At 36.3% G+C, this 24,839-nt stretch overlaps 2 protein-coding genes across 2 annotated transcripts; both read right to left on the bottom strand.

The window, feature by feature from the left end:
- Positions 1-1,776: 1,776 nt before the first annotated feature.
- Positions 1,777-8,622, bottom strand: LOC146662587 (butyrophilin subfamily 3 member A1-like). The gene is made up of 7 exons (XM_085417548.1): positions 8,482-8,622; positions 5,718-6,032; positions 4,564-4,827; positions 3,413-3,709; positions 3,168-3,305; positions 2,880-2,914; positions 1,777-2,754 (listed from the first exon to the last, which is right to left on the bottom strand). The coding sequence occupies exons 1-6, from the start codon at positions 8,546-8,548 to the stop codon at positions 2,898-2,900; spliced, it is 1,098 nt and encodes a 365-aa protein (XP_085273674.1). The 5' UTR covers positions 8,549-8,622; the 3' UTR covers positions 1,777-2,754; positions 2,880-2,897.
- A 2,280-nt stretch (positions 8,623-10,902) lies between these two features.
- LOC146662586 (CD276 antigen-like) lies at positions 10,903-24,137 on the bottom strand. The gene is made up of 8 exons (XM_085417509.1): positions 24,001-24,137; positions 21,299-21,613; positions 13,596-13,862; positions 13,119-13,403; positions 12,511-12,600; positions 12,184-12,282; positions 11,589-11,706; positions 10,903-11,280 (listed from the first exon to the last, which is right to left on the bottom strand). Exons 1-8 carry the CDS (start codon positions 24,083-24,085, stop codon positions 11,187-11,189), a joined length of 1,353 nt encoding a protein of 450 aa, XP_085273635.1. The 5' UTR covers positions 24,086-24,137; the 3' UTR covers positions 10,903-11,186.
- Between the last annotated feature and the right edge of the window lie 702 nt (positions 24,138-24,839).

The raw sequence follows: 24,839 nt of genomic DNA, 5'->3' as shown, positions 1-24,839 counted from the left end.
TGTAGCAAAATTATTCCAGGAGAAGATTTATCTTGGAATAACCACCATCCAAATTATCTCTAAATTCTAGAGGCAAAGAAAAGGACATGCAGGACAGAGAGAAGCAATAAGTAAAGGCAGACATTTGTCTCTAAAGACCAAGTGTTACACTAACTAAAAGTCTTGTGTTCAAATATAGGCTTCACCCTCATGCTATTTAGAGCTATGACAACTTTAATGCTATTATTACAACATCTACATAATTTTTTTTACTAAGTAATTTTAACTTAGTTTATTGTGTGAAGGGGATGGGCTGGCAGCAAGAGTCTATTTCCATAACTATACACAAGCTGTAGAGGAAAAAAAAACACTTACACGTGTTAGTAACACAGTACTAGTATTTGAATAAAAGCGCTGGTCATCGGGAACACTGCCGGCAGTACAAACACTGACAGCATTTCATTTTCATTACTCACACTGTATTGCCCAATCAAATATCTTAATGTCACCAGCCCCTCCTCTACCTTCACTGTGCGCTCGTGCACAGCGAGTAGGTGGAGCTTAAAAGCCAAGAAACATAAAGAAAAAGAAACAATAAAAATAGAAAAAGAATAGAAATAGTAATAATAAAAACTGGAAATATACACAGCAAAATGGTCAGATTAACCAACATCTTACGGGAGGGTTTTCCTCTCTTCACTGGCTGAATTACTTCATATAGAAGTAATGTAGTAAACTGTTTGGCTGTGTAGTTTTGTTTATTGTTCCTGGCGCTACTGGAGCTCTGTTTTTTTTTGTTAATTTAAACACCATTTTCCTCTTCAGTTATTGTATGCCCTTACGGTGTTGAAGATGAGTTATAGGAAGAAAAAAAATACTATTCCGAGTAACAAAAAAAATGTGTATGTGTGTTGGAAACCTTTGCAGAGTGTGCGTTTGTGTAAATCAAACGTAAACCAATTTCATGTGGTTAAATGGCGCATTTACCTGTGATATTTAATTTGAGTAAAAGTTCTCAGTGAGGAAACATAAACTTGTCACTTTGTGATCATTTGTCCCTTTCAGGGGCCTAATCCATCCTGTCATATTAATTCGTTCAATCCTGGATTAAAGTAATTTGGCAATTTCATTTTTCACTGACTATAAGGTGTATTGTGGGACCAAACTTGCAATACTAGTGGAACAGTGATATCATTTCCATCGTCTCTGTCTCTCTCTCTTCTTTAAGTCCCAAAGGAAATAAAAACAGCATACGAACGTGCACATTGAATTTGGTACAGATTTAAGGTTTTACAGGTGAAGTGTCTTGCCCAAGGACACAACATCAGAGTCTGTCCGAGCCGGGGCTCAAACCGGCAACCTTCCGATCACAAGACAACCTGCCGACTCTTGAGCCACGATCGCCCGCAATATAAGAATTATTATAGTCGTTTAGCTCAGTTCACTCCTCCTCCATCAAGATTGTCCTATGAGGTGAAGCCAATACCTGTACAGTGGGATCATCCGGATGGTGTAATTAATACGAAGTAGGCTGCCTCACCATAGATCACTTCTTAGTCTGTTGGCAGAAAAAAGCTTGTCCCATATTCAACATAGTGTGCTTGTGGCCAAATATTTGGCACAATTTTTTTTTTTTGAAAGAACGGCTTCAAAGCTTACTGGTAGTTGGTAAGAAGTCCGTGTGGACAGAACAACAACAACAACAACAACAACAAAAAGTCAGCGTCTCACTGGTGTGTAACAGAGACCAGAACATATATAACGTATACAGAAACCAAATTACACGACGTTTTCCTTTTTCAGTTCTTTAATAACAATAAAATACTATTGTACTGTATTGAACCCCAGTTCAATTTTTTTTAAAAATTTAAACCAAACAAACCTCATTCATACACATTATTTGCAGTGCTGTTATTAATCACTCGTGCCACTGGTATTACTGAGGATTCAAGCACATGACAAAGTAAAAAGTTCAAAAAATGTAATAAACACAAACTTTATTCAATGTTTTACAAAAATATTATTCAAATTTTAAAATGCTTATTCCCTTCTTAAGTGTCTCCCTCATCGTCTAAAATAATTTCAGTTTCACTCTAACCGTGGTTCTGGTGAACAGATGATATTGTGAAGCTTTGCATTTTATTGTCCTTTGTACAGCATGACCCTGAACACCACATGATTTCTACACAAATATATGAAATACATTTCAACTGTGATTTCTCTTTCCTTACACCACAGTTACAAAAAATAAAATAATAATGAATAACTACAAGTTTGCTACTAAACTCGAGTTTTTCATTTACTCTTTGAAAAATAGTGCTGCCTCATTTTTCCTTTTCTTTATTATTCAAGCTTCTCAGTCCAGGAAACAGCAAGGATGGACACTGAATATTTAGGTTACATTTTAAAATTGACAGTAAGTTGTTTTTGTCTGCATCAGGGCAGGAGGAGAACAGAGAAAAAAATGTTGTACGTCATGAGCCGGAGTCTGTTAGTAAAAAAAATTGTTTTTTTGTTGTTGTATGGGAGCCAAAATTATTTTAATTTCCATCTGGTCTGTTTTTGCTTTCCTGAAGTCACAAAGAAACTGGAACCAGTCTGTTGTTAGTTGCTGGAAACCAAACTGGGTTTTATTAAAAGCTGCTGAGAACCATTTATTCACTGAGATCCAGAACAGAGGTTGGGGAAGCTTTTTGCTTCCATTTGTCTTAATTGGAAATGTTACTTGACAAATGTCGTTAGCTGGAAGCTAGTTGGTTGGTGTCAGATGTTGACCTTAAAATGTGTGTCAAAAACATGTTTATTATTGAAAACAATCTGCAGACCAAACTAAGCTATAACATCAATCAGAAATGACTTGATTTTGATTTCCTGTTCTACTGTCACTGAAAATTTCATACCTTTGACCTTCTGGAGCTTCAGCCTGACACTTCATCTGTTAGATGGGACAGCAGTTAATTAGGCTTTTTGTAAAAAAAACCAAAAACAAACCCAAAAACAAAATGTTGTAATATTATGGAAACAATAGTTTGATCTAATGTATTAGTTCATATGCTGTCATTCATACTTTGCAGTAGTTCATTGAAATGCCTTTTCTGTACTCAGGGTTTGGTCTATAAACTGCCTGAATCCATCAGTGCAAACATTAAAAATTAAAAATAAAAAGTTCAACCAGAATTGAATTTTACCTTTTTTTTTTTGTACTTGTACAGGAGCTGTACAGTAGCTGTACAGTATCAGGCATAATAATGCTGTAAAGCAAAGACTCGCTGCAGCGATGGCTCCTAGATGGGTTGAATTCTGAGTCCCATCATTCTTCTTTGTTGCTTTTTGATATTTAAAAAAAAAACTCTTCAGTTTTATGCAGCTTTACATTAAATTGACTAAATTAACTTGCAGACAGTTTTTGAAAATCAAACTTATGGTACCTCACCTCCGTCTGTTGGCATCATCCTTATTTCATTCTCAGACACTTTCGTCTCCTCAGCATCACTGAGTTCACAGGTGTATATCCCCTCATGATCTGCAGTAAGGTCCCGTAATGTGAGGCTGCCCGACTCTGAGACATGCTTCACGTGCTGCTCCCACCCTGCATAGACTGTGTAGGAGATGTCAGCCCCACTCCTGGTCACAATGGACTGACTGTGGTTGAATCTCCAAATGAGGTATGAGAAGGGAGTGTCAGAGGGAGGGCAGAGGATTGTTGTTTCAGTGTTTGACCAAACAGAAGCTGAAAAAATGAAACAGAAACACTGATTATAAGTAAACACTTTGGATAACTTTGTCATCTGGATTATAAGTATTATTAATGTGCAACATCCTCCGCCCCCTTTATTTTTTTACACAGTAGCCACACAGCAAAATTGTAATGAATTTTTTTTTCAATATTTCAATATTTTTTCTATTTTTTTGTGCTAACTCGAGTACATTTTAGTCTCACATATTTTTTCCCGATTTCACCATTTTCTGTATTTATAATGAGTACTACCCACCCCACCACCATAATGCCTCAGTGGGAGCAATAAATACTGACTAAAGTTCCTACAAAAACACCTCAGCAAAAAAATATGTACATGTAGATGTATATGAATGGACTAAGCATATTTTAAACATGTTGAGACCAATCCATGGTCCTGGGATCTATAGATAACATTTACTTGACCACATTGTTGCAGCTTCACCCCTCGGTTTGGAAAATGACTCCAAATTGGACTTTTTAGGAACTAATAAAACTAAAACTGATTAATTATTAAATAGTGTAATATAATTTGAATATTTTTAGTTGAATCCAACATGCTTCATATTTTATTAGATCATACTTTTTAAGTTATATAAAAAATAGTAGCTGAAGATGTCATAAAATACTGTTGTAAATGTGTATTGTAAGTATTAACGACTTTACATCCTTACTTGGTTTAAATAAAGTTGCCTTCTCTCCGTTTCTGCGAGTGCTGATGGTGCAGCTGTAGTCCCGATCAGTCTCACTGATCAGTCTCAGCAATAACTATTGCTGATGTAAAATGGAAATTCTATGTACTGAATTAACACGTAAATTTCCACTTAGTTACCTTCATCACTCCTTACATTTGTTTGTAACTGTTAGTTCCTTCCTGTTTCTGCGAGTGCTGATGGTGCAGCTGTACTTCAGATCCCTATCACTGCTCGAAGGGATCAAAGAGCTGCTGATGTTGTAGAGAAGCCGCTCAGTCGGCTGGACTGTGATGTTCTTGGAAGTTATGTTGGATGAAGGACTGGTGGACCAGGTGAGTTCAGGTTTAGGGTAGATGCCCTCTGAGCTGCAGGTGATGATGTTTCCTACCTGCTGAATGCTGACTTTTTGGATCGGAGCTGCAAAAGCAGAAAAAAAACACATGTTTTATGTTCACATATGGACCAAGTTTAACAAGAACAAGGATTTCATGTTTTGTATCTGTGGAAGTTCTATGAGGTGTTTTGAATCAGCTTTTTGTGAGCAGCAGATCTTTTCATGCAGTGTGGAAGCTTTTTTCATTATATTAATCCATGTTCCACAACAGAAAGATTTATTATCATGGTTGCTTTTCCCACACATTTTTGAAGCTACCAGGATAAAAAAAAAAGAAAAGCTCTAATAAATATTAATTTTTATGATGCTCGAATGTAAATATGAATATAAACTCAAACTCAAGAATTTACTAGCTTTTCAATTCAATTCAATTTTACTTATATAGCGCCAAATCACAACAACAGTCGCCTCAAGGCGCTTTATATTGTACGCATGACAAGACAGGGACAACACGAAACTGAATGTTAAATATTCAGTCTGAATATTTAACATTGCGACTGTTTAGTGGCGATTTGCTGTTTTCCTGCATGTATTTCATCTACAAATGGAGCAATTCTTGACCACTCAGCCTTGAATAAATAAAAATCACATCCTCATATTCTAATCACAATTCAAACTAACAACTGTACAAGTACATACAGCATGTTATTCATAGTTTCAGTTGAAAAATTCTGTGAATAAAAGTGTAAATATTCTGGCACAAAGTAGCAATAGACACAAAATATAGACATTTTCTAATAAACAAATACCAAAAAACAAAACCACACTACAGAGAACACAAATTTCTTGAATAATTGCACTGTGTATGTATTTACAATTTACAATGTATCTTTAGGTTAATAAAGGATTGTTGGTTTCCGCTGTCAGTTCAACACTGAATTTCTTGAATAAATGTATAGTTTTTGTCTCTTACCATCTATCTTTAGGTTGATAAATGACTCCTTGTTTCCATCGATGGTGCTGGTGTAGCACTTGTATTTGCCTTCATCTCGAACCTCCACCTTTGTCAGCTGCAGTGAGGCGTTTCCTGTGGAGATCTGGTCGTTGAACAGTGATGTCCTGCCTCTGAAGCGCTGGTTCTGATGTTCCAGCTGATCTTTGTTGTGGTAGAATGAGTGGACAGTAATGTCTCCTGCTGATACCTGATGCCAGTGGATGACTACATCTCTGCCACCATAGCTGCATGGCAACATGCATCTCTCCATGAAAATGCAGGACACCTCAGTATCTGCAACAACAGGTAGAGACACATGATCAAAGTCATGAATCAGAGGTTTTGTGTTTGTGTACTTGAGTTGTTTCTGTTTGGGTTTTCCTTCATTATAGAGTTAGAAGTTTTGATTCTTTTAGTTCAATTTGGATGAATTTTATTTTTTTATTATTCTACTGAGGCTGTTATGTGTTTGTAGAGTTTTAGGTTCCAGTTTATATATTTTACTTTTTACCCTGTCTGTCTGATCCTCTGTCACATTCTTTCTGTGTCAGTCACGGTTCCCTTATTATTATTACTTTGTGTTTGTTTATTTTTTTTGTATTGTACTGTATCAAGAGAAGAAAACGAGAAATAATAAAACACAGCTGCTCGACTGGAATGTAGTCTCGGTCTGCACCACAAACTGTTAAACTATCAGGAAGCTCTTTCTAAACTTGCTCATTAGATTTAAAAGAAGTTTCCTGAACTTTGACCTGAATCTCAGAATTACAGAAATACATTTGCTGACATATAAATTCATGTTAATGTAAATTATTAATTATAATATATTATAATATAATTATCTAGAGTACAAATGAAAAATTGTTTAAATAATAATTTTTCACTAATGAAGGAAAAATGTTTTCAAAACAGGGCCTTCCTATAAAGTCATATATCATTCATATCAAAGACGACTGTGTGGATGAATTTTTCAGTTATTACAAAAGAACTCTAACAGACTCCATTCAGGCTTAAACACCTGAAGACCTGAAGTACAAGGTTATGAAAATAGGACACTGCTACCATGAGAGCAGAATTTAACAAAACTACATCTGATAAATGAGAATCTAAAAATATACACAATAATAATTACTGATGACCACACACCTCAAACATAAATTTGTCACATCTGCATGTTTTCAAATCTTTAACGTTATGAGAAATAAAATCATGTATAACGAGATAATTGTTATACCTTGTAGTTACATACACTTTGATTTGCTATAATTTATCCAACCAAATGAAGCAGTTATTTTGACATTTATCCTGACATGTGATTTTCTTAAACTTTACAGATAAAGTTAGAGTAAAAGGTGGATATATTTAAATTTGTTTTATTTTTATTTTTTTAAAAAGTGCCACTAAGAACAATTTTGCTTCTGTGCATCCAAACAATGTATAAACCTTATTCACATTTCATGATAAATCGTTTTTGACATTGTTGCCTCCACTCCCACACGCTGAATGTGTTCAGTTTCATTCCGTCTCCAACCCAGCGCCTACAGCAGGGTGCAAAATGCTAGCAAGCAGGCATACGTGGACTGCTATGACCAAGTGGCCAGCAGAGTGTCCAGGAACATCTGTGCCACGTATGCCCTGGAGGTACAAATGTTACACCGACCCTAGGGTGGTTAAGAAAGACCGAGCTAAGATCAGAGGGACTTCCAGATACAGATGGATAAAAGGGTGGCGGCTAACCAACCAGACATAGTAGTAGTGGGCAAACCGAGTAAGACGGTCGTAGTGATAGATTTAGAGATACTGAGTGATGGCAGCATCAGGGAGAATGAACATTCTGGCCATTTTGATCATTTTCTAGCTTCATGTTATTCATGTCATACTAATGTTTTGGGCTGCCCCTCAGTTTATCATCAAAGAAAGATTAAAAAAAAAAAAAAAAAAGAGCTTCCCTAAGATGTAAACACCATATCCATACACCAGAGGATGCTGCAGAAAGAGTAAAACAGGAAGTGAGAAAAAGTAATTTATTTGTAGCGCTATTATACTATACTATCAATAACAAACTGATACATAGACTAGTAATATGCATGTTTTAAAGACTTCCAGATTGAGACAAAATAACATAACACGAGACATAAAAATGTTTAAATAAAGTTATGTACAGAAACATGAAAATGAAAAAAGAAAAGACTTATTTGAGGTAAGGAGAGACAACACAGTAGTACACTGAAGTATGTTGTCAGAGATTTCAAACCTCAGAGTGACAGCTGTTTGCTGACTCGTCAACAAGAAATATTCATGCAGGAATCCATCCTAACAGGTTGTCTTACAATCCTTTAAAGGTCTCTAAAGTTTAAGAACAGATTTACTTCACAATAACCATGTAAACACAATTCATTGGGATATCTTGCAGTCACAGTTTGACTCCTGTTACCGTACAGAAAGTTGTAAATACTTCAGTTTTCCTTTGATTATAAACTCATCTTTGTGTATGTTTAATTAAATTAAACTCACTATTGTGCAGTCAAACATTGTGTGAACCATATTCCTACTTCACTGAATAATGATCACATTAAAAAAGAGGTTTCTTGCTGTACCTGTCATTTCTGAGATTTATACCTGAGCTTTAAGTTTGACTCAGTCTCTCTCTTCAGTACCTCCTATATTTGGTTTGTAAACATCATAACTGTGATTTGTATTCACAATAGATTCAAGTAATAAATGCAGTGAAGCTTTTACTCACCTGCTTTTACAAAAGTCCACTGAAAAGTCAGGACCACCAAAAACACGACACACTTGATCCCAGCCATTGTCCTGCTGTTTCATGGTACACGATCTGAGTGTTTGTGAGTAAATACATCTACATGACGTCACATGACATCTGACCCAGCTGGTTTGCTGCTTACAGCAGCTTAGCATATTCACTGTGACGATAATCACACCCTTCATCTGAATGTCTGAAATACTTTTTTTGTGACACACTGAGGAACAAGTTAATCAGAAACTGCTCACAGTATTCATGTAATCAACTTCTTAACACAGAGTTCAACTGTCCAACCAGAAAATTTGTGAATGACAAAGAATAAAAAGAACCCAAAATACTTCTATAATATTTCACTGACACTGTGTGGTGTGTGTGGCAGGACTACATAGTGCAGAAAAATGTTTCTGTTGTGGTTTACTCTGAATATTTTCTCTGACTGGATAATTGTGGATGGTAGCCTTGGTCTGGCCTTGGACTTAGCCTGGGTTCTTTTGCTCTGGTGCTGAAGAGGTAAGCTATAGAAATGCCTTTTTCATTTTAATGTGGAGCATGTTACTGACTCAGTATAATGTCTAGGATACAATTCTGCTTTAGATTACGTTTGTCTAAATCTGACTGCAGTGCTTTAAAGCAGACACTGAGAAACTGAGCAAGGTCATTTGGACAGGTGTGACACAGGAGGAAGAGAATTTCCTTTGATAGATAATATTTGGGCCATTTTTAAGTTGTCATACTGTACTGTAAGATTTTCTTCAAGTATATGTTTTTCACATTATATCATTTCGACCATTATTTCCAGGCATCTTCACAGAGTAACGTAGGAGATAACTTTGTCGTTTTGTGAAAAAAAATTCACTTCAGCATCCCCTGCTGGAGAAAAAACAACGATTTATTGTTAGACATGATACATTTTAATTAAAAAAATGAACCAAAACTAATGAAAATATAAATCGTAGGTTAACAAGAAGGATAATGCATTTAATATTTTTATGGTTTTCTTTTTTTGAAACATCAGAGGAAATTTGATGACTCACAGATGACTGAAAACATCTTCAAGATTTTGTATAAACATCATTTCATTTTAAAATTATATTTCTTAAAATAACTTGATTTAAAAATAAAATAAGATCACACTCAATAAAACAATCTCCTGTCCAGATGTTTCAAGTTTCTGTTCTTGCTTTTTTAATGTTTTTTGCTTGTGCAGTTTCCTAAAGTACCATCCTCGGTCACTGATGCTTTGTTCTTTTTTATTTTTGCAGTTTTTGCAGGTAAAGACAAACTCAAAGATTATTGTCACCCTTGAAAATACTTAATTACATTAATATCCTTCCAGCCTAGGTAATCATTTTCCTCTTTAAAAGATGTTAAAGAACAACAAAAAAAGCAAAAACACATGATCTTCTCTTTGCTTTGAGCCCTCGCTCGTACAAACACAGATTTGTGGATTAACCAAACAAGATTCTTATGGGACAAGTGAAAACATGGTTTTCATCCGACTGTCATTTTTGATTGATTATATTGCCCAACTGTATGAAGAATACAGTAAGAGTCTAAATGCCACATAAACACAAGCACAAGAATGAGCACTTATTTTGATGTTAAAATGTCTAAAATAATGAACAGTGTCAACTTAAAAACAAAACACAAAGTCAAGAAAGTCAAGAACCAAAATCAATCAAAAAAGACAAAAAACACACAGGTTCTTCCAGCAGCTCATGTGGTTACAAAAGCTGCAAAAAATAATCGTCTGCAAAGGGAGTCTGATATAATATTTGCTGCAGGTAAATTTGCTAACATTCACTTCAGCTGATTAAGGTAAGGACATGAGGAGGAAACAGTAGGAGCTGTGTGAGGCTACTAAAGGCAGTGGATCCCTCAGCAGCTGGATTACAAGGAGCACAGGTAACATACGTGTACCAGTTGTTTCAGAGGTATTCAAGTATAAAATAATAATAAACATATTTGGAAAGTTTTGGTTCTATAGCGTTGTTTTGTTATAACTTTATTATGAATTAAGTGCAAGAGTTGTTAAGTGTGGATAATTATATAAAAGATTAATGCAATAGCAAATTGTGCCTTATTCTCCGATGGACAGCAAATGGAGAGTGCTGATGAGATGGAAGGAGGAAGAGAGGCAAAGAGTGAGTCACAAGTAGAGCCTTGTTTATTTCTCAGTTTTGTTGCCTTATGATTCCAAGTGCTGTCTCAGATCAACACAGCTCTGCCCTCCAGCACTATCAGCAGCAGGAACAGCAGGAGCAGCAGCAACATTGCACCCCATCAGGTAAAACATAGGTTAGGTTTGCGCTGCACTGTTGCTACCTGACGACAATGATATAGTATGATGCGATTGCATATTAGATTCTTGATGAATGTATGTCTTTCTTTGCCTTTAGACAATAATTCTGATGGCAAAAGAGCCAAACCGGACAGGCGAAAAAAAGATGAATGTATGTTGTTGTTATTCAGCCTGGTTCTATATGCCCCTTTTTAACTTTGAGCACCGCCCCTTTAAACATCTCTGCACGGCCCTGGGTACGTGCACGTTTCAGTTTTTGATGGCTCCAAGTCACTGATTTGAGGTCGTCATCGGCAGGTTTTTCACTCATGAAAGTTTGTGCTTTACTGAGCAGAGAGCCAAAACTCAGCAGAGTTCAGAGGGATCGACGTCTTCACTGCAGTCACAGAACTACACACCGGACCAAAGCAGTGCGTTTACCGGGGCGTGCTTGGATGGTTTTAGAGCTTCCATTTCCTATTAGCTGAAGTTTAGCACTGTCAATAATATTAAAAAATAAATTATAATGAATACAGTTGTTCAAACAAAGAGAAATCTTCTACAGTCCAAAATAAACACCACATCAATCTGAATTTGCCTCATCTTACATAATTTCCTTAGAAATTAATAAAATATTCTGTCATACATGTTGTTGAACGATGCTTCACTCTGACACACTATTAAATCATTTTTGACTAAACAGCAGTTACATTAGACTGATTATAGACATCTGGTTGTATCTTCATAATCATACTGTTTTCAAACAAGTTCATTTTTTGGTGTAGTTCATACAAGATTTACTCACGTATCCTTTTTGCTGTCTCTTCGTCGTTGTTCTCGATGCTCTGGGGCAGTGATTATGAAAGTGTGTAGCGCACCCCACAGGTGGGGCGCAGAGTTCTGACAGGTGGGGGGCATTTTACCTGGCAGAAGCGTCATGCGGAACAAATGTTTAACATTGGATTCACTTTTACGGCGGAAAAAAAAATTGTGTCAGTTACATTAAAATTGCACATCCGCTGAAAAGCTGCAGCCGCGTGTTTAAGTGAACATTTATTTATTTATATTGCTTTTTTAAAGAATTGGTGCAGACTAATGAAGCAGTCTAGTGATAAAAGTTATAAATAGTTATTTGAAATGAAAGTTGTGTGTTTAAAACAAAAATTACTGAAGGATTTATTGCGAAAGAATTTACTATCTAAATAAAGTTGCAGCTAGGCTTTTCTGTCCATCTGTTTGGTTTTGATGGGGTGTGAAAATATTTATTCCTGCAATGTGGGGACTGATGTAGAAACTTTGAGAACCACTGTTCTAAGGAATCGGGTCCAGGAAACATCATAATCAGTTGAAATGACTTGAACAAAATGAATTGCAAAGTGATGAAAAAAAAAGTGATTTACCTCTTCCTCGTCCATACATCTTAACGACCACTGCTGCTAGTAGTTTAAACATAATAGCAACAAACAAAGTTGCTACAATAACGGCAAAAAATTCTAAAACTGAAAGAAACAGAAAGAGGCATTTAGCTCCAATCTCTCAGGATGGATGGATTTACAAAAAAACAAAAAACAAAAACAGTCCCATAAAAAACCAAATCAAATAAAAAAACATAAGTTTCTTTGTCTGTACGTCGTGGTTCTTGTTTCTTTGAGGAATTGAGTCCAGAAAACATCATAATCAATAGAATTTCAAAATAAATTTCAGGGAAGTAAAGTGAGATTGTTTACCTTTTTTGTATGTATAAATTATGAAGGCTACTGCTGCTGCTATAATGACAGTGACTACAATGACTCTTCTTAAACTAGATCCTGAGGTACCTGAAACAGAAAGAAACAGAGTCAGCTTAAATGTCTTTTGGTTTTAACTTCTTCATGACTCTGAATTAGAGAAGTGGAAAAAATGAATTTAATTGATGAATTGATGGAAAAAAAATAGGTCCACGTAAAGTGAGACACTCTGGACAGGGCCAGAGGTTTTGTTCAAAATTATTAAATAATTTACTTTGTAGTTTTAGAAGAGATTTGAAGTCAGAGAGAAAGGCATGGGAGTGAGAACCGTATTCCTGACTGCAACAAGAGTCTTATATTTTAGAAATATGCACCAGAAAAAAATAAAGATTTATTCCTTTGCCCATCACATCAGGATGTAGTCTAATTCAGTACAACAGCAGCAATCAAATTCAGGGCAACTAGATTGTGAACAGAATTTCATTGTGTGTGTGTGTGTGTGTGTGTGTGTGTGTGTGTGTGTGTGTGTGTGTGTGTGTGTGTATCATAGTGTATTGTATTGTCCAGTAAAATCTTAACCATTTAAGTGTGAGAAAAAGCTACCTTACCTTTATGAATCATCACAGATCTGAGACTTATTGTTGTCTCTTCAGCATCATTGACTTCACATGTGTAGATTCCCTCCTGATCTGCAGATATGTCCTGTAGTGTGAGGCTGCCTGACTCTGAAAGCTTCTTCACATGCTGCTTCCATTTCTCTGAGACTGTGTAGTTTGTGACAGTCCCATTCAGGATGAGCTGACTGTGGTTGAATCTCCAAATGAGATTTGAGAGTGTAAAGTTTGATGGACTGCATGGGATTGTGTTCTCATACTCAAGAACATCTTGAGACGCTGAAATATTATTACAAAAAACACACAAAACTTATATTTATGAAAGCACATTATGAAATTTTCCAATCTAAAAATTATGCAGATTTACTGTACATATGAATTATCATTTTTCAATTATCTTCAACTGAAAACCTGAATCTGTTTAATAACAAATTTCCACTTAAAGCATTAGTTGCATTCATCACTGCTTACGCATTTTCAGAAAAGCTACACGCTTCCTGTTTCTGCGAGTGCTGACGGTGCAGCTGAAGTTCAGATCGTGATCGCTGCCTGAAAGGATCAGAGAGCTGCTGATGTTGTAAAGCTGCTGTTCAGTCTGGTTGACTGTGGTGGTGTTTTTGAAAGTCAGACTGGATGGAGGGCTGGTGGACCAGGTGAGTTCAGGCTTTGGATAGATCCCCTCTGACCTGCAGGTGATCCCGTTTTCTCCCTGGTAAACGTCGACTTTATGGACTGGAGCTTCAAGAAAGGAAAAGAAAATTGTATTCTTTTGCTAACGTTATGGAGGGATTTGGACTATAGCAGTTTAAAACGGAGGGACAGGTATTTGTACACAATGAAGTGATATAGTGAAATAATATAGTTAATGAACTATTGGAAGCAGAACATCTTTCATGTTGAGACTAGTAACTGGCTACAAACTCTAATAAATATTGCGTTTCATGTTTTTGGAATAGAAATCTCTTTACTGTTCTCAGTTTGAACATTTCACATAGGGGTGTACTCACTTTGGTTACCAGCAGTTTAGACATTAATGTATGTTGAGTTATTTTGAGAAATTTGCACTGTTATACAAGCTGTACACTGACTACTTTACATTGTATTAAAGTGTCATATCTTCATTGTTATCCCATGAAAAGATAGAATAAAATATTTACAAAAATGTGAGGAGGGTGTGCTCACGTTTGAGAAATAGTGTATGTTATTTTGCCCAGTCTCTTTCTCATTGTTGAATTAAAAACTCTGACATTGACTGAGATTACTGACGCCTGCTGTTCTTTAATGTTGTTCTGGGTTCTTTTGTGACCTCCTGGATCTTTGTCTAATACCAAGATTTGCTTGATGAAACATGTAAGTGTGATACGCAAAATACTAGCAAATCAGGAAGGGGGCAAACACTTTTTCACTACTGTATATGTTCTGGTAGAGGACTGAAAGGTTAAAGACCACCCACAGGGCAACTAGGGTGTTCATACATAGTGTAAAGTGGAAATGAGTTTTTCTGTGGAGGATGTCAAATGAAAACAGTTAAGGTAATCAGCCTCAGGACTGATTGTGTTCATTTTGATTATTTTCTAGCTCATAATTCATATCATTCTTATTTCTTCTTATTTATATCATACTAAGCTTTAGTGCTGCCCCTCAGTTCGTCATAAAGCAAATATTTAAAAAAAAAAAAGATCTTTTAAAGAGTTGCAGAGATGCAGACACCACGTCCCCAACACCAGAGGATGCTACAGAAAGAGTTTAGTGCAACAGGAAATGAGAAAACGGTAACGTATTTGCAGTGGTATTAACAGCAAATTTAAGTTATATCTGGTACAATAGTGTCTAATGGTGTTATTGTTACTATTGTTAGATTAATGTAAAGCTAAAGGAATCACAAAGTACTTTTTAATTTTACATGATTTTGATTAATGACAAACAAACATACCTGATACATACATCACATATGCATATGTGATGTATGTATCAGGTATGTATCAGGTATCTGGAGCCTTTAAAACATGCATGCATGTTTTAAAGGCTCCAGACTGAGACATAACAACATATTTTAAATAAAGTCATGTAAAGAAACATGAAAATGAAAAACAAACATCTTTGAAGAAAGAAGACAACACTGTGAAGTATGTTGTCAGAGATTTCAAATCTCAGACAGTGACAGCTGTTTGCTGACTCGTCAACGAGAAAATATTCCAAGGTTTTATTTTTAGCGATATGCAGGAATCCATCCTAACAGGTTTTCTTACAATCCTTTAAAGGTCTCTAAAGTTTAAGAACAGATGTACTTCATGTAAACCACAATTCATTAGGATATCTTACAGTCACAGTTTGACTCTATAATCTTACAGACAGTTATGCATACTACAGTTTTCTTTTAATTATAAACTTCATACAATTAAAGTGACGTTTTTTTTATTTCTATTTTGCTTCTGTGTATGTTTAATTAAATCTCACTAATGTACAGTCAAATATTGTGTAAACCATATTCCTACTTCACTGAATAATGATGATAAAAAAAGAAGAAAATAAAAAACAGGTTTCTCTACACACCAATAATTTCTGAGATTTAGATCTGAGAGTTTTGCCCTGAGAGCTTTTAAGTTTGACTCAGAGTCACTGAGTTGTTTGGTTTTCTAAACCACATATCCGTGATTTATACTGGAATATACTGGAATAAGGTAGCATGTGTAGAGAACATCTCACTCACCTCCTCTTGCATGAGTCCACTGGAAAATCAGGACCATCAAAAACACGACACATTTGATCCCAGCCATGATCCTCCTATGTTTCAAGCTACGTTAGTGTTCAAAAAGTAAACAGCAACGGTGAAATCTGACCCAGCTTGTTTGGTTGCTAACAGCAGGTTAGCATATTCACTGTGAAAAATGTCACACCCTTCATCTATACTTTTTTGTGACACACTAAGGGAAAGTTAATCAACAAAAAGAACCAAAAAAAAAGAAATATTTCTGTAATATTTCACAGATACTGTCTAAGGCTTGGTGAGTGTTTGGCAGAACGTCATGTTGCAGAAAACAGACATTTTCATTCATATTGTGGAGGTGATGTTAGCCTTGGTCTTGGCCTGGGTTCTCTTGACCAGGTGCTGAAGAGGTAAGTCATAGAAATGCCTTTTTCAGTTTAATGCGGAGCACGTTACTGACTCGGTAATGTCTAACCTGTAGGATAAAATCCTGTTTTAGATTCTTCTGACTGCAGTGCTTTAAAGCAAACACTGTAAACTGAAAAAGGTCATTTGTACAGGTGTGATACAGGAGGAAGAGAATTCCCTTTGAGGTTGTTTTAGTCCTTCATTGAAAATAGTCAGGCCATGTTTTAGTTGTCATTTTGTACTGTAAGATTTACATTATTTTGAAACACCTTCACAGACTAATATCAGAGATCATTTTATCAGATTGTGAAAAAGTTTCACTTTCTCCCTGGTGGAGAACAAAAGGTAACAGTGACTTATTGTTAGACATTCTTTATTTTTTATTTTAAAAAAATGAACTAAAACTTAAGAAATTATAACCAATAAATGACAAAGAAGATCTAATCTAATTAAATGTTTCTCATACTTTTCTATTTTGAAGCATCACAGAAATGCCAACATTTCAATAACAATCACGCATGTCTGAAAATCAGTTTGAGATTTTGCATAACGATGATTTAAGTTTAAAATTGACATCTCTTTACGTTACTCGAGTTAAAAATCTTTCAAGAGCAGATCAAAAGAGCTGCATAATGAGTTTATAACTACAAGATGTACAGAGAGACCAGACAATCTAATATTTTTTCAATTCTTTGCATTAGTAGCTCAACTAGAGTCCTTTGCGGGTTAACCCCCCCCCCCCCCCCCCCCCCCCCCCCCCCCCAACAAAGATTAGTGTTATACTTTAAAAATTATTAAATAAATATCCTTTAAAAATATTTAACAAAAATATCTAAAAAATGTAACAACATTTATCTACATCATATCAAATAAATAAAAACAAAGAGCTGTCAAAGGACGTCAAGGACAAGATTGTAGACCTGCATAAGCCTGGAATGAGCTGAAAGACCAGCAGAAAGAAGCTTGGTGAGAAGGTGACAGCTGTTGATGTTTTTATTCAGAAAAGGAAGAAATACAAAATAACCATCAGTCGCTCTCAGTCTGGAGCTCCATGTAAGATCTTGACTCTCCAGTGGAGAACATCAGAATATTTCAGCTCCAAATTTCAGTGCATCAAATGAAAACTCTAATGTGTCATTTGTAAGTTTTCAAAGCCTCGGCATTATGGGAAATGATAAGAGCATTTAAATGATGACATGTAAAGAAAAACTATACAGCCTGAGTTGAGACAGCAGTTTTGGGTCTACAGTGAACTCTATCAGCTGGTTGTAGAACAAGTACTGCTGCCTGATGTTTGCCACCTAGTTTTCTAAGAAAGCGTGCTTACATGTAGCTGTCATTACGCAAGTGTGCAGGAATGTTTCTGCCTCCGTGCCCACGCACTCTGAACAGAGAGGTTTCACCAATAAGCACCATGAACTGTTCTCTGCTTATTTCACCTCCACTGGTCGTTGAATACCTTCCATTGTTCATCCTGTAATAAGAAATACAATCACACAGGCCAGAATCAGACCTCTGTGTCCTATGAACATGCAGACATGGCATCTGCTACTCTTTCACTCTTTTCAGTAAGATTAAGTGTTTTAGCTGCTGTTGGCAACATGTCAGGTACATTTTCTTTCCTGATTAGGATGTCACCAGAAACTCAGGAATTTGCATCAGTAGAACTAAACAGTTGGCACACTTCTTACATGAGCATAAGCGTGTCATGTTTGCTATTGCAAACATTTAGCCTATGAAAAAAAAAACAATAACACATCTGTCTCAAACAAAAGAGTACGGTGTATTTCAGGTTAACATATGAAGGATAATACTTTGGATGTTTTCAATTAAATGAGGCTTACTATGAATTCTTTGAATAGATGTGGATGTTAGCCTGCTAGCTACTAAACTGCAGTAGTTCCTCCCTCAACTACATTTTGGAGTAATTCTGTGTTTGTGTGTGTTACTGTGTTCGTCTTTTACAGAAGAAATGTACAGATGTTGCTTCTTGCAGGGACCATCTTCAGCTGCTAAATATACACTGAAAAAATTATTGTTCTTAATATTTTAGTCAAGTTGTTTATTTACTTTTTATTTCCCACACATTATACACACATATAACTGAGGCCAGTGTGTTGATTCCTCTGTTACCATTAAAGATTCAATATTTGACTCCTCTTCATCACAGAGTGCAGCAGTACTTCATGAAAGCTATTGTAAAAATCCACCAAATGTAATATAAATCAACTTTAAGATGTTTGGTTCTTCTAGCAGCTTGATGTTCTCCTCTCTGAGTTTATTAAATACCAGATGAATCAAACAGCTGCAAACATGATCATCTTCAAGTTTGATATGACTGCTGCTGCACTTAAATTAAACTGACCCTCATCTCAGTAGATTAAGGACTGAAAATTGTTGCTGGCTGTAAACACTGTGCAGGACATCAGTTTAATTATAAATTAGAATTATAAATTATAAATTATGTTTTAACTGCATAAAACATGAAAATACAAATGTAGATAAAAACAACAATAAAACTAAAGCAGCCATGTGCCCACCTGATGGTCTCAATCTAAAGTATCGCTAACATCGTGTAAAACTATTGCTTATTATTATTTTTTCGTTTCACAGTAGAAGACATATTTGTTAGCTACCAGCTAGTACAAGGGGGCAGCAACCTTTAACACTCAAAGAGCCATATGGACCTGGTTTCTACAACAGAGAAAACACCTGGAGCTGCAAGTTTTTTGACATATAAAATGAAGATAACACTGTATATATTGTTTTTTAGTTTTATACTATGTATACAAAATAGGCTAATGTCTTGCTTGTGAAAATGTATTTTAGCAAAAACATTTTAAACATTTAGAACACTGTAAAAAAAACAAAAACAAAAACAAAAACAAAACAAAACAAAAACATAAAAAACCTGCTACGTTGAAAGTCTTTTTCAAATGAACTTAAAGTATACATGCAGCAAACTAAAATTGTGGCATGCTGTTGTTACGAGAAAATTATGCATTTGTTGTTCCTCACGTGTTATCGGACAGGATTATTTCAACAAACTGAGGATGTATTGTATTTGTAGGAAAGTTCCCCATTAACTTTACTGTATAAGGAGGTAACACCAACATTTCAGGGCCAATAAGTTATTACAAGAAGTGTTTATGCACTAAAAACAAAACAAAATGAGGGCTAGTGTTTGTCTGAGATTTGGACATCCCAGAGTGCGCTCCTAATGCAGGGGAAAAAAATTCTGTTGGGGATACCTACCTTGGCACTGGCATTTGTAACGCATATTTTGAGCTACAAAAACAACAACAACAACAACAACAACAACAACAACAACAACAACAAATGTCTACAGCACACTTAAATGATTACTTATTTCCCAAAGCCATAGGGAGCTGCAATGTAAAGGTGAAAGGTCTGCACATGGCTCCAGAGCCACGGGTTGCCGACCCCTGAGTTAGTAGCTAAACTCAACTTATCAGCAGTTTTCACAGACAAATCAAAGCTGCCTCTGTGAGTCAGGCTCATTTCTTCTCCTTAGATTTATTCTGTTGCACACCCGAAGCTCAAGGGTCCAAGATGAAGCTGGGAGGCATGTCAAAATATTTAGGTTATGATTGTAAAATGAAAACTTTTCTTTGATAAAATCAAGCATTAGGATATGACGCGAACAAAATGGAAAAAAAAGTAAATTAATGTCTCAGTGTTCTTGCTCCTCAGTGCGTATGAGTTTCTATGGCTCCAAGAAACTCATTTGAAGGTCGTCTTTAGCAGGTTTTTCACTTATGAATGTTTGTGCTTTACTAAACAGAGAGCCAACACATTAAGAGAGTTCAGTGCTGAAGCAGAGCTGCTGGGGTCTGCTTGGGTGGTGTCAGGTGTTTCACCATTCATGGTAGACCTTCCCTTTGCCATCGGCACAAGTTCAGTGTTACTGTTAACAAGATAAAAAAAATAAAGCTTGAAAACATGTCATCATTATGAATGGAAAATAGTGTGTTCAGTTCAAAAATAAACAAATAAACACCACATCCATCTGAATGTGCTTCATCTGATTCTCTGTTTTTCATGTCATGGATGTTGTTGAGCGCTGTTTCACTCTGACACACTAATAAAATATTTTTGACAAAGCAGCAGTTTAATTAGAGTCATTATAGACATCTGGTTTTATCTTCAAACAAGTTTTCATAGTGTAGTTCATAAAACATTTACTCACGTATGCAGAATCACTGTCTGTACTTTGTGGTTCTTGTTGCACTGAGGGATTGGGGCCGGACAAAAAATCATACTCAGTAGAAAAAACATAAACAATTTGAACTGCAAAGTGAAGGGAGAAAGTCATTTACCTTTTCTGCGTTTATAAAGCATGAAGCCTACTGCTGCTACTACTCCTGTAATCACGATGGCTGCAATCACTCCTCCTAAAATAGCTCCTGAATTACCTGAACCTGAAAGAATCAGAAAAAGTCATTTGGCTCCAACCTCTCTCTTAAGAATAGAGTCCAGCATCACATGTGACACAGTTGAAGGACCTGAAACCAGTAAGTGCGGCAACATCACTATGCTGACTGCTTCCAGATACACGCTCCCAAGTGTGATCCAAAAAATATTCATTCAAATCATTGTCTCGCTCGCTCCTCATTCTATTGGACTTTTTGAAGTCAAGACTGTCATCAGCCCCTCTGCAATGAAGCTCAAGCTACCACGATCAGTGCGCATCCATCCCATTTCATGTCTTGAAGGTGAAACTTGTCCCCTCAAATCCAATGTCCCCGAGGAAAGCTCCTGGGTTCACAGTCGGCTCTGTAAGCAGGAAGTGATCTTTGAGGGGAGGGTGATGATTGTCATGATTCGAGTGTTCAGTGTTTTTCCATCTTGGGTCTGTTTCTCTTGTGTTCGCCCTTTGGGGCAGAGCCCTGGTTCCACACCTGCATCTCTCAAAACAAAACAAAACAAAACAAAACAAAACAAAACAAAACAAAACAAAACAAAACAAAACAAAACAAAACAAAACAAAACAAAACAGAGAAATTTCTTGAATAAATATATATATTTTGTTTTTTACCCTTTATCTTTAGGTTAATAAATGATTCTTGGTTTCCTCCGTCAGTGCTGGTGTAGCACTTGTATCTGCCTTCATCCTGAAACTCCACCTTTTTCAGCTGCAGTGAGGCGTTTCCTGCGGCGATCTGGTCATTGAATAGTGACGTCCTGCCTCTGAAGCGCTCACTCTGGAGTTTGAGTTGGTCTTGGTTATTGTAGAATGAGTGGACATTAAGGTCTCCTGCTGATACCTGAGTCCAGTGGATGACTACATCACTGCCACTATAGCTGCACCGTAACATGCAGCTTTTCTTGAAAATGCAGGACACCTCAGTATCTGCAACAACAGGTAGAGACACATCATCAGCGTTTAGCCCTCTGATGTTGCAGAATTAAAAACTTTTCTCTCTCTTAATAAAGCCTTTTAACATTTTTCTGCTCCAGTTCAGGAAAATTTAACCCAAATATGCAGCACCGGTGTGGCGACTTTGATTAAATGATTTCCTGATATTCATCAAATTTCATCTTTTTCTGTGCTGTGCAGAGAACTTAAAAACAATAATGACACAATTTCAATTTTCAAAGCAGGCATGACAACTGTTTTTGATAAATATATACTTTATCTTGCTTTATTTGACCCTTAGCTAAGTTATTTCATTTATTCATCAAGTTTTTTATGTTTGTGAGAACATGCCACTGTAAAAGATCGGATTAGGCTGAAAACGTAAACATTTCCAGTTTTCTAGTATTTATTGAGTATTGAAGTATAAGTAAAGGGAAACACATACTGTTTCACATTGTCATGAATCTGCAGTTTTGTGTTAGTATATTTGAGTTCCTGTTTAGGTTTCCATTTATTTTCAAGTTTAAAGCTGAGATTCTTTGTAGGGTGAATTTTAATCCCTGCTGCAGGTCTTATTATTTTTGTAATGTTAAATCACAGTTTTATTGCATTATGCGGGTTCTAGCTACTGTTGATTATCTATAGAGTTTAGATGTTTTAAAACTCCAGTCCTAGTTTTGCACCCTCGGTCTTTATTCAACATAATTTAGAAAAACATAAATTGGTCATATGTGCATGTTTTCCAGCCTTTAACATTATAATAAATTAAATCATTTAAATTAATCCAGGAAAGGAAACAGGAAAAAAAGCTATGAGATGAGAAAAATAACACAGGCAACAAAATAAAATATGTTTTGTTGCTTTTGTGTTCATAGGTTTAAAATCTCAAACACTGACAGCTGGCTGTACTACAAACTCTATTTCCTGCTCTTTACACTCTGGATTACTTAAAGAATATGTCATGGGCCTGGTTGACCCAGAGATCACGTGTTATTTTTGAGTTTAATGAATATTAAGAGTTTTATTCGTCTTTCTTAATCCTTTATGGTTGTTTGTGGTGTGATCTGCCCCTGGTCCCTTGTTTCACCGTGTGTGGTTGTGTCAGTTTTGCTGCCCCACCAGGCCTGGAGAGTCCCTGCCTTGGAGCCACCCACACCTGGGATAATCACTCACTTGTTGCTGATCTGCTTAATCAAGGAGCTCTACTTAAGAGAGCAGTGGAGCAGCAGTCAGTGTGGGATTGTTAAACTTGGAATTCAGTTAGTGCTCAGCGCATATAGTCGCATTGGAATGGTTAATGTGTTTTGTCGGCCGGTGGATAGGACGGTACTCATTATGGCATCTCTTGTTTTCAGGGTGATCACAGAAACGTGTGGAGGGAGCAGCACACTGTTAAACACATGCACCGAGGAGGACTAAACATTACCACGCATCACAGAGAGGAATCACGGCATGGGGAATTGGGAGAGCACAAACTGGATTGTTGGCACTGTTTTTCTGTTTTTTCTGTGAAAAAAAAACCACACTTTCTCCATTGTAAAAGTCCAACATTTGGGTTCTCCTTCAGCCAATATGTTTCACTGACCTGTCAGTGAGCACAAACTCACTGCCTACATCCAAACACAGTTTAAACCACCTTCCCATTTTATAGATCTCATAGTTTGTATACTACGAGTATAGTTTGTGAAATTCCTGCCTCCACTCCCACACACTGAATGTTTTCAGTGTTATTCAGTCCGTTTCCAATAATTACATCTCCTGGAAGGTTGGGCATTTTTTTTTCAATGAGAAATAGGAAGTAAGAAACGTGCAGTAAACATGTTTTATTAGATGGCATTATTTATAGATAGATAGATAGATAGATAGATAGATATAAATCCACAGACCAGGCCCTACTACTTTTCTTTTTGCTGTTTATTAATAAACATATGTTCATATGTTACAGTCACAGTTTCAAGGGACATTTAACCTGACTTGAAATTGTTTTTGTACCTTGTTATTTATATTACACTTTTCCTTTAACTATAAACTTCACACAGTTACACTGAGGGTTTGATAATTATATATTTTGTCTTTGTGTATGTTTAATGAAATCCTTACTGCTGACACTTTGAACAAACTCACTATTGTGCAGTCAAACATTGTTTAAACCATAGTCCTGCTTCACTGAATAATGACGATAAATAATAAAGAGAAAGAACATGGTTTGTCTACACACCTTTCTGAGATGTACATCTGAGAGTTTTGCCCTGGGAGCTTTTAAGTTTGACTCAGAGTCTCTGTCTTTATTATATTTCCTCCTGTATTTGGCTTTCTAAACAACATGACATTGATTTGCATTTATACTAGAATAACGTAGGTGTAGAGAACATCTCACTCACCTCCTCTTGCATGAGTCCACTGGAAAATCAGGACCATCAAAAACACGACACATTTGATCCCAGCCAGCATCCTGCTCATTTTCATGCTACACTACCTGAGTGTTCAAACAGAGTGAACAGCGATGGTGAAATCTGACCCAGCTGGTTCTGTTGCTTGCGCCAGCGTAGCGTGTTCACTGTGAAAAACAACACACCCTTCATCTAAATACATTTTTGTGACATACTAATGGAAAGTTAATCAACAACTGCTCACAGTGTTCATATAATTAAACTGTTCAAAGAGGTCGGCTGCCCAAAAAATGGTTGGGTGAATAAGAATAAAAAGAACCACAAAAAAGGAAATGTTTCTATAACATTTCACAGACACTGTCTAAGGCTTGGTGAGTGTTTGGCAGAATGTCATTCATATTGGCGTTGCTGTTAGCCTTGGCCTGGGTTCTCTTGACCAGGTGCTGAAGAGGTAAAGCTATAGAAATGCCCTTTTCGGTATAATGTGGAGCATGTTACTGACTCAGTATAATGTCTAACCTGTAGGATAAAAACCCCGTGTTAGATTCCCCTGGTCTGACTACAGTGCTGTAAAGCAGACACTGTATACTAAGCAAGGTCATTTCTGCAGGTGTGATACAGGAGGAAGAGAATTCCCTCTGAGGTTGTTTTACTCTTTCATAGAAAATATTCAGGCCATGATTTAGTTGTCATGTTGTACTGTAAGATTATTTTTCTCAATGTGTAAAAAAGTGTCACTTCAGCACCCCCTGCTGGAGAAAAAAGGTAACAGCGATTTATTGTTAGGCATTATTAATTTTTAAAAATGAACTAAAACTCAAGAAAATAAA

The sequence above is a fragment of the Rhamphochromis longiceps genome, linkage group LG9 (genome assembly GCF_057381845.1).
Source record: "Rhamphochromis longiceps isolate RC_006_pf linkage group LG9, R_longiceps_female_GT1.1, whole genome shotgun sequence".
NCBI lineage: Eukaryota > Metazoa > Chordata > Actinopteri > Cichliformes > Cichlidae > Rhamphochromis > Rhamphochromis longiceps.
The sequence above is the reverse complement of the archived record's forward strand: the minus strand, read 5'-3'. Positions and strand labels throughout refer to the sequence as shown.

Coding starts and splice junctions, on each gene's coding strand:
- LOC146662587 (XM_085417548.1), bottom strand. CDS start 8,548: ATGGCTGGGATCAAGTGTGTCGTGTTTTTGGTGGTCCTGACTTTTCAG. Junction 6,033..8,481: donor GTGGACTTTTGTAAAAGCAG/GTGAGTAAAAGC, acceptor CTGTTGTTGCAG/ATACTGAGGTGTCCTGCATT. Junction 3,710..4,563: donor ACTAACAGTTACAAACAAAT/GTAAGGAGTGAT, acceptor TCATTTTTTCAG/CTTCTGTTTGGTCAAACACT.
- LOC146662586 (XM_085417509.1), bottom strand. CDS start 24,085: ATGAAAATGAGCAGGATGCTGGCTGGGATCAAATGTGTCGTGTTTTTG. Junction 11,707..12,183: donor GATGTATGGACGAGGAAGAG/GTAAATCACTTT, acceptor CGCTTCTGCCAG/GTAAAATGCCCCCCACCTGT. Junction 11,281..11,588: donor AGAGACAGCAAAAAGGATAC/GTGAGTAAATCT, acceptor TATTATTGACAG/TGCTAAACTTCAGCTAATAG.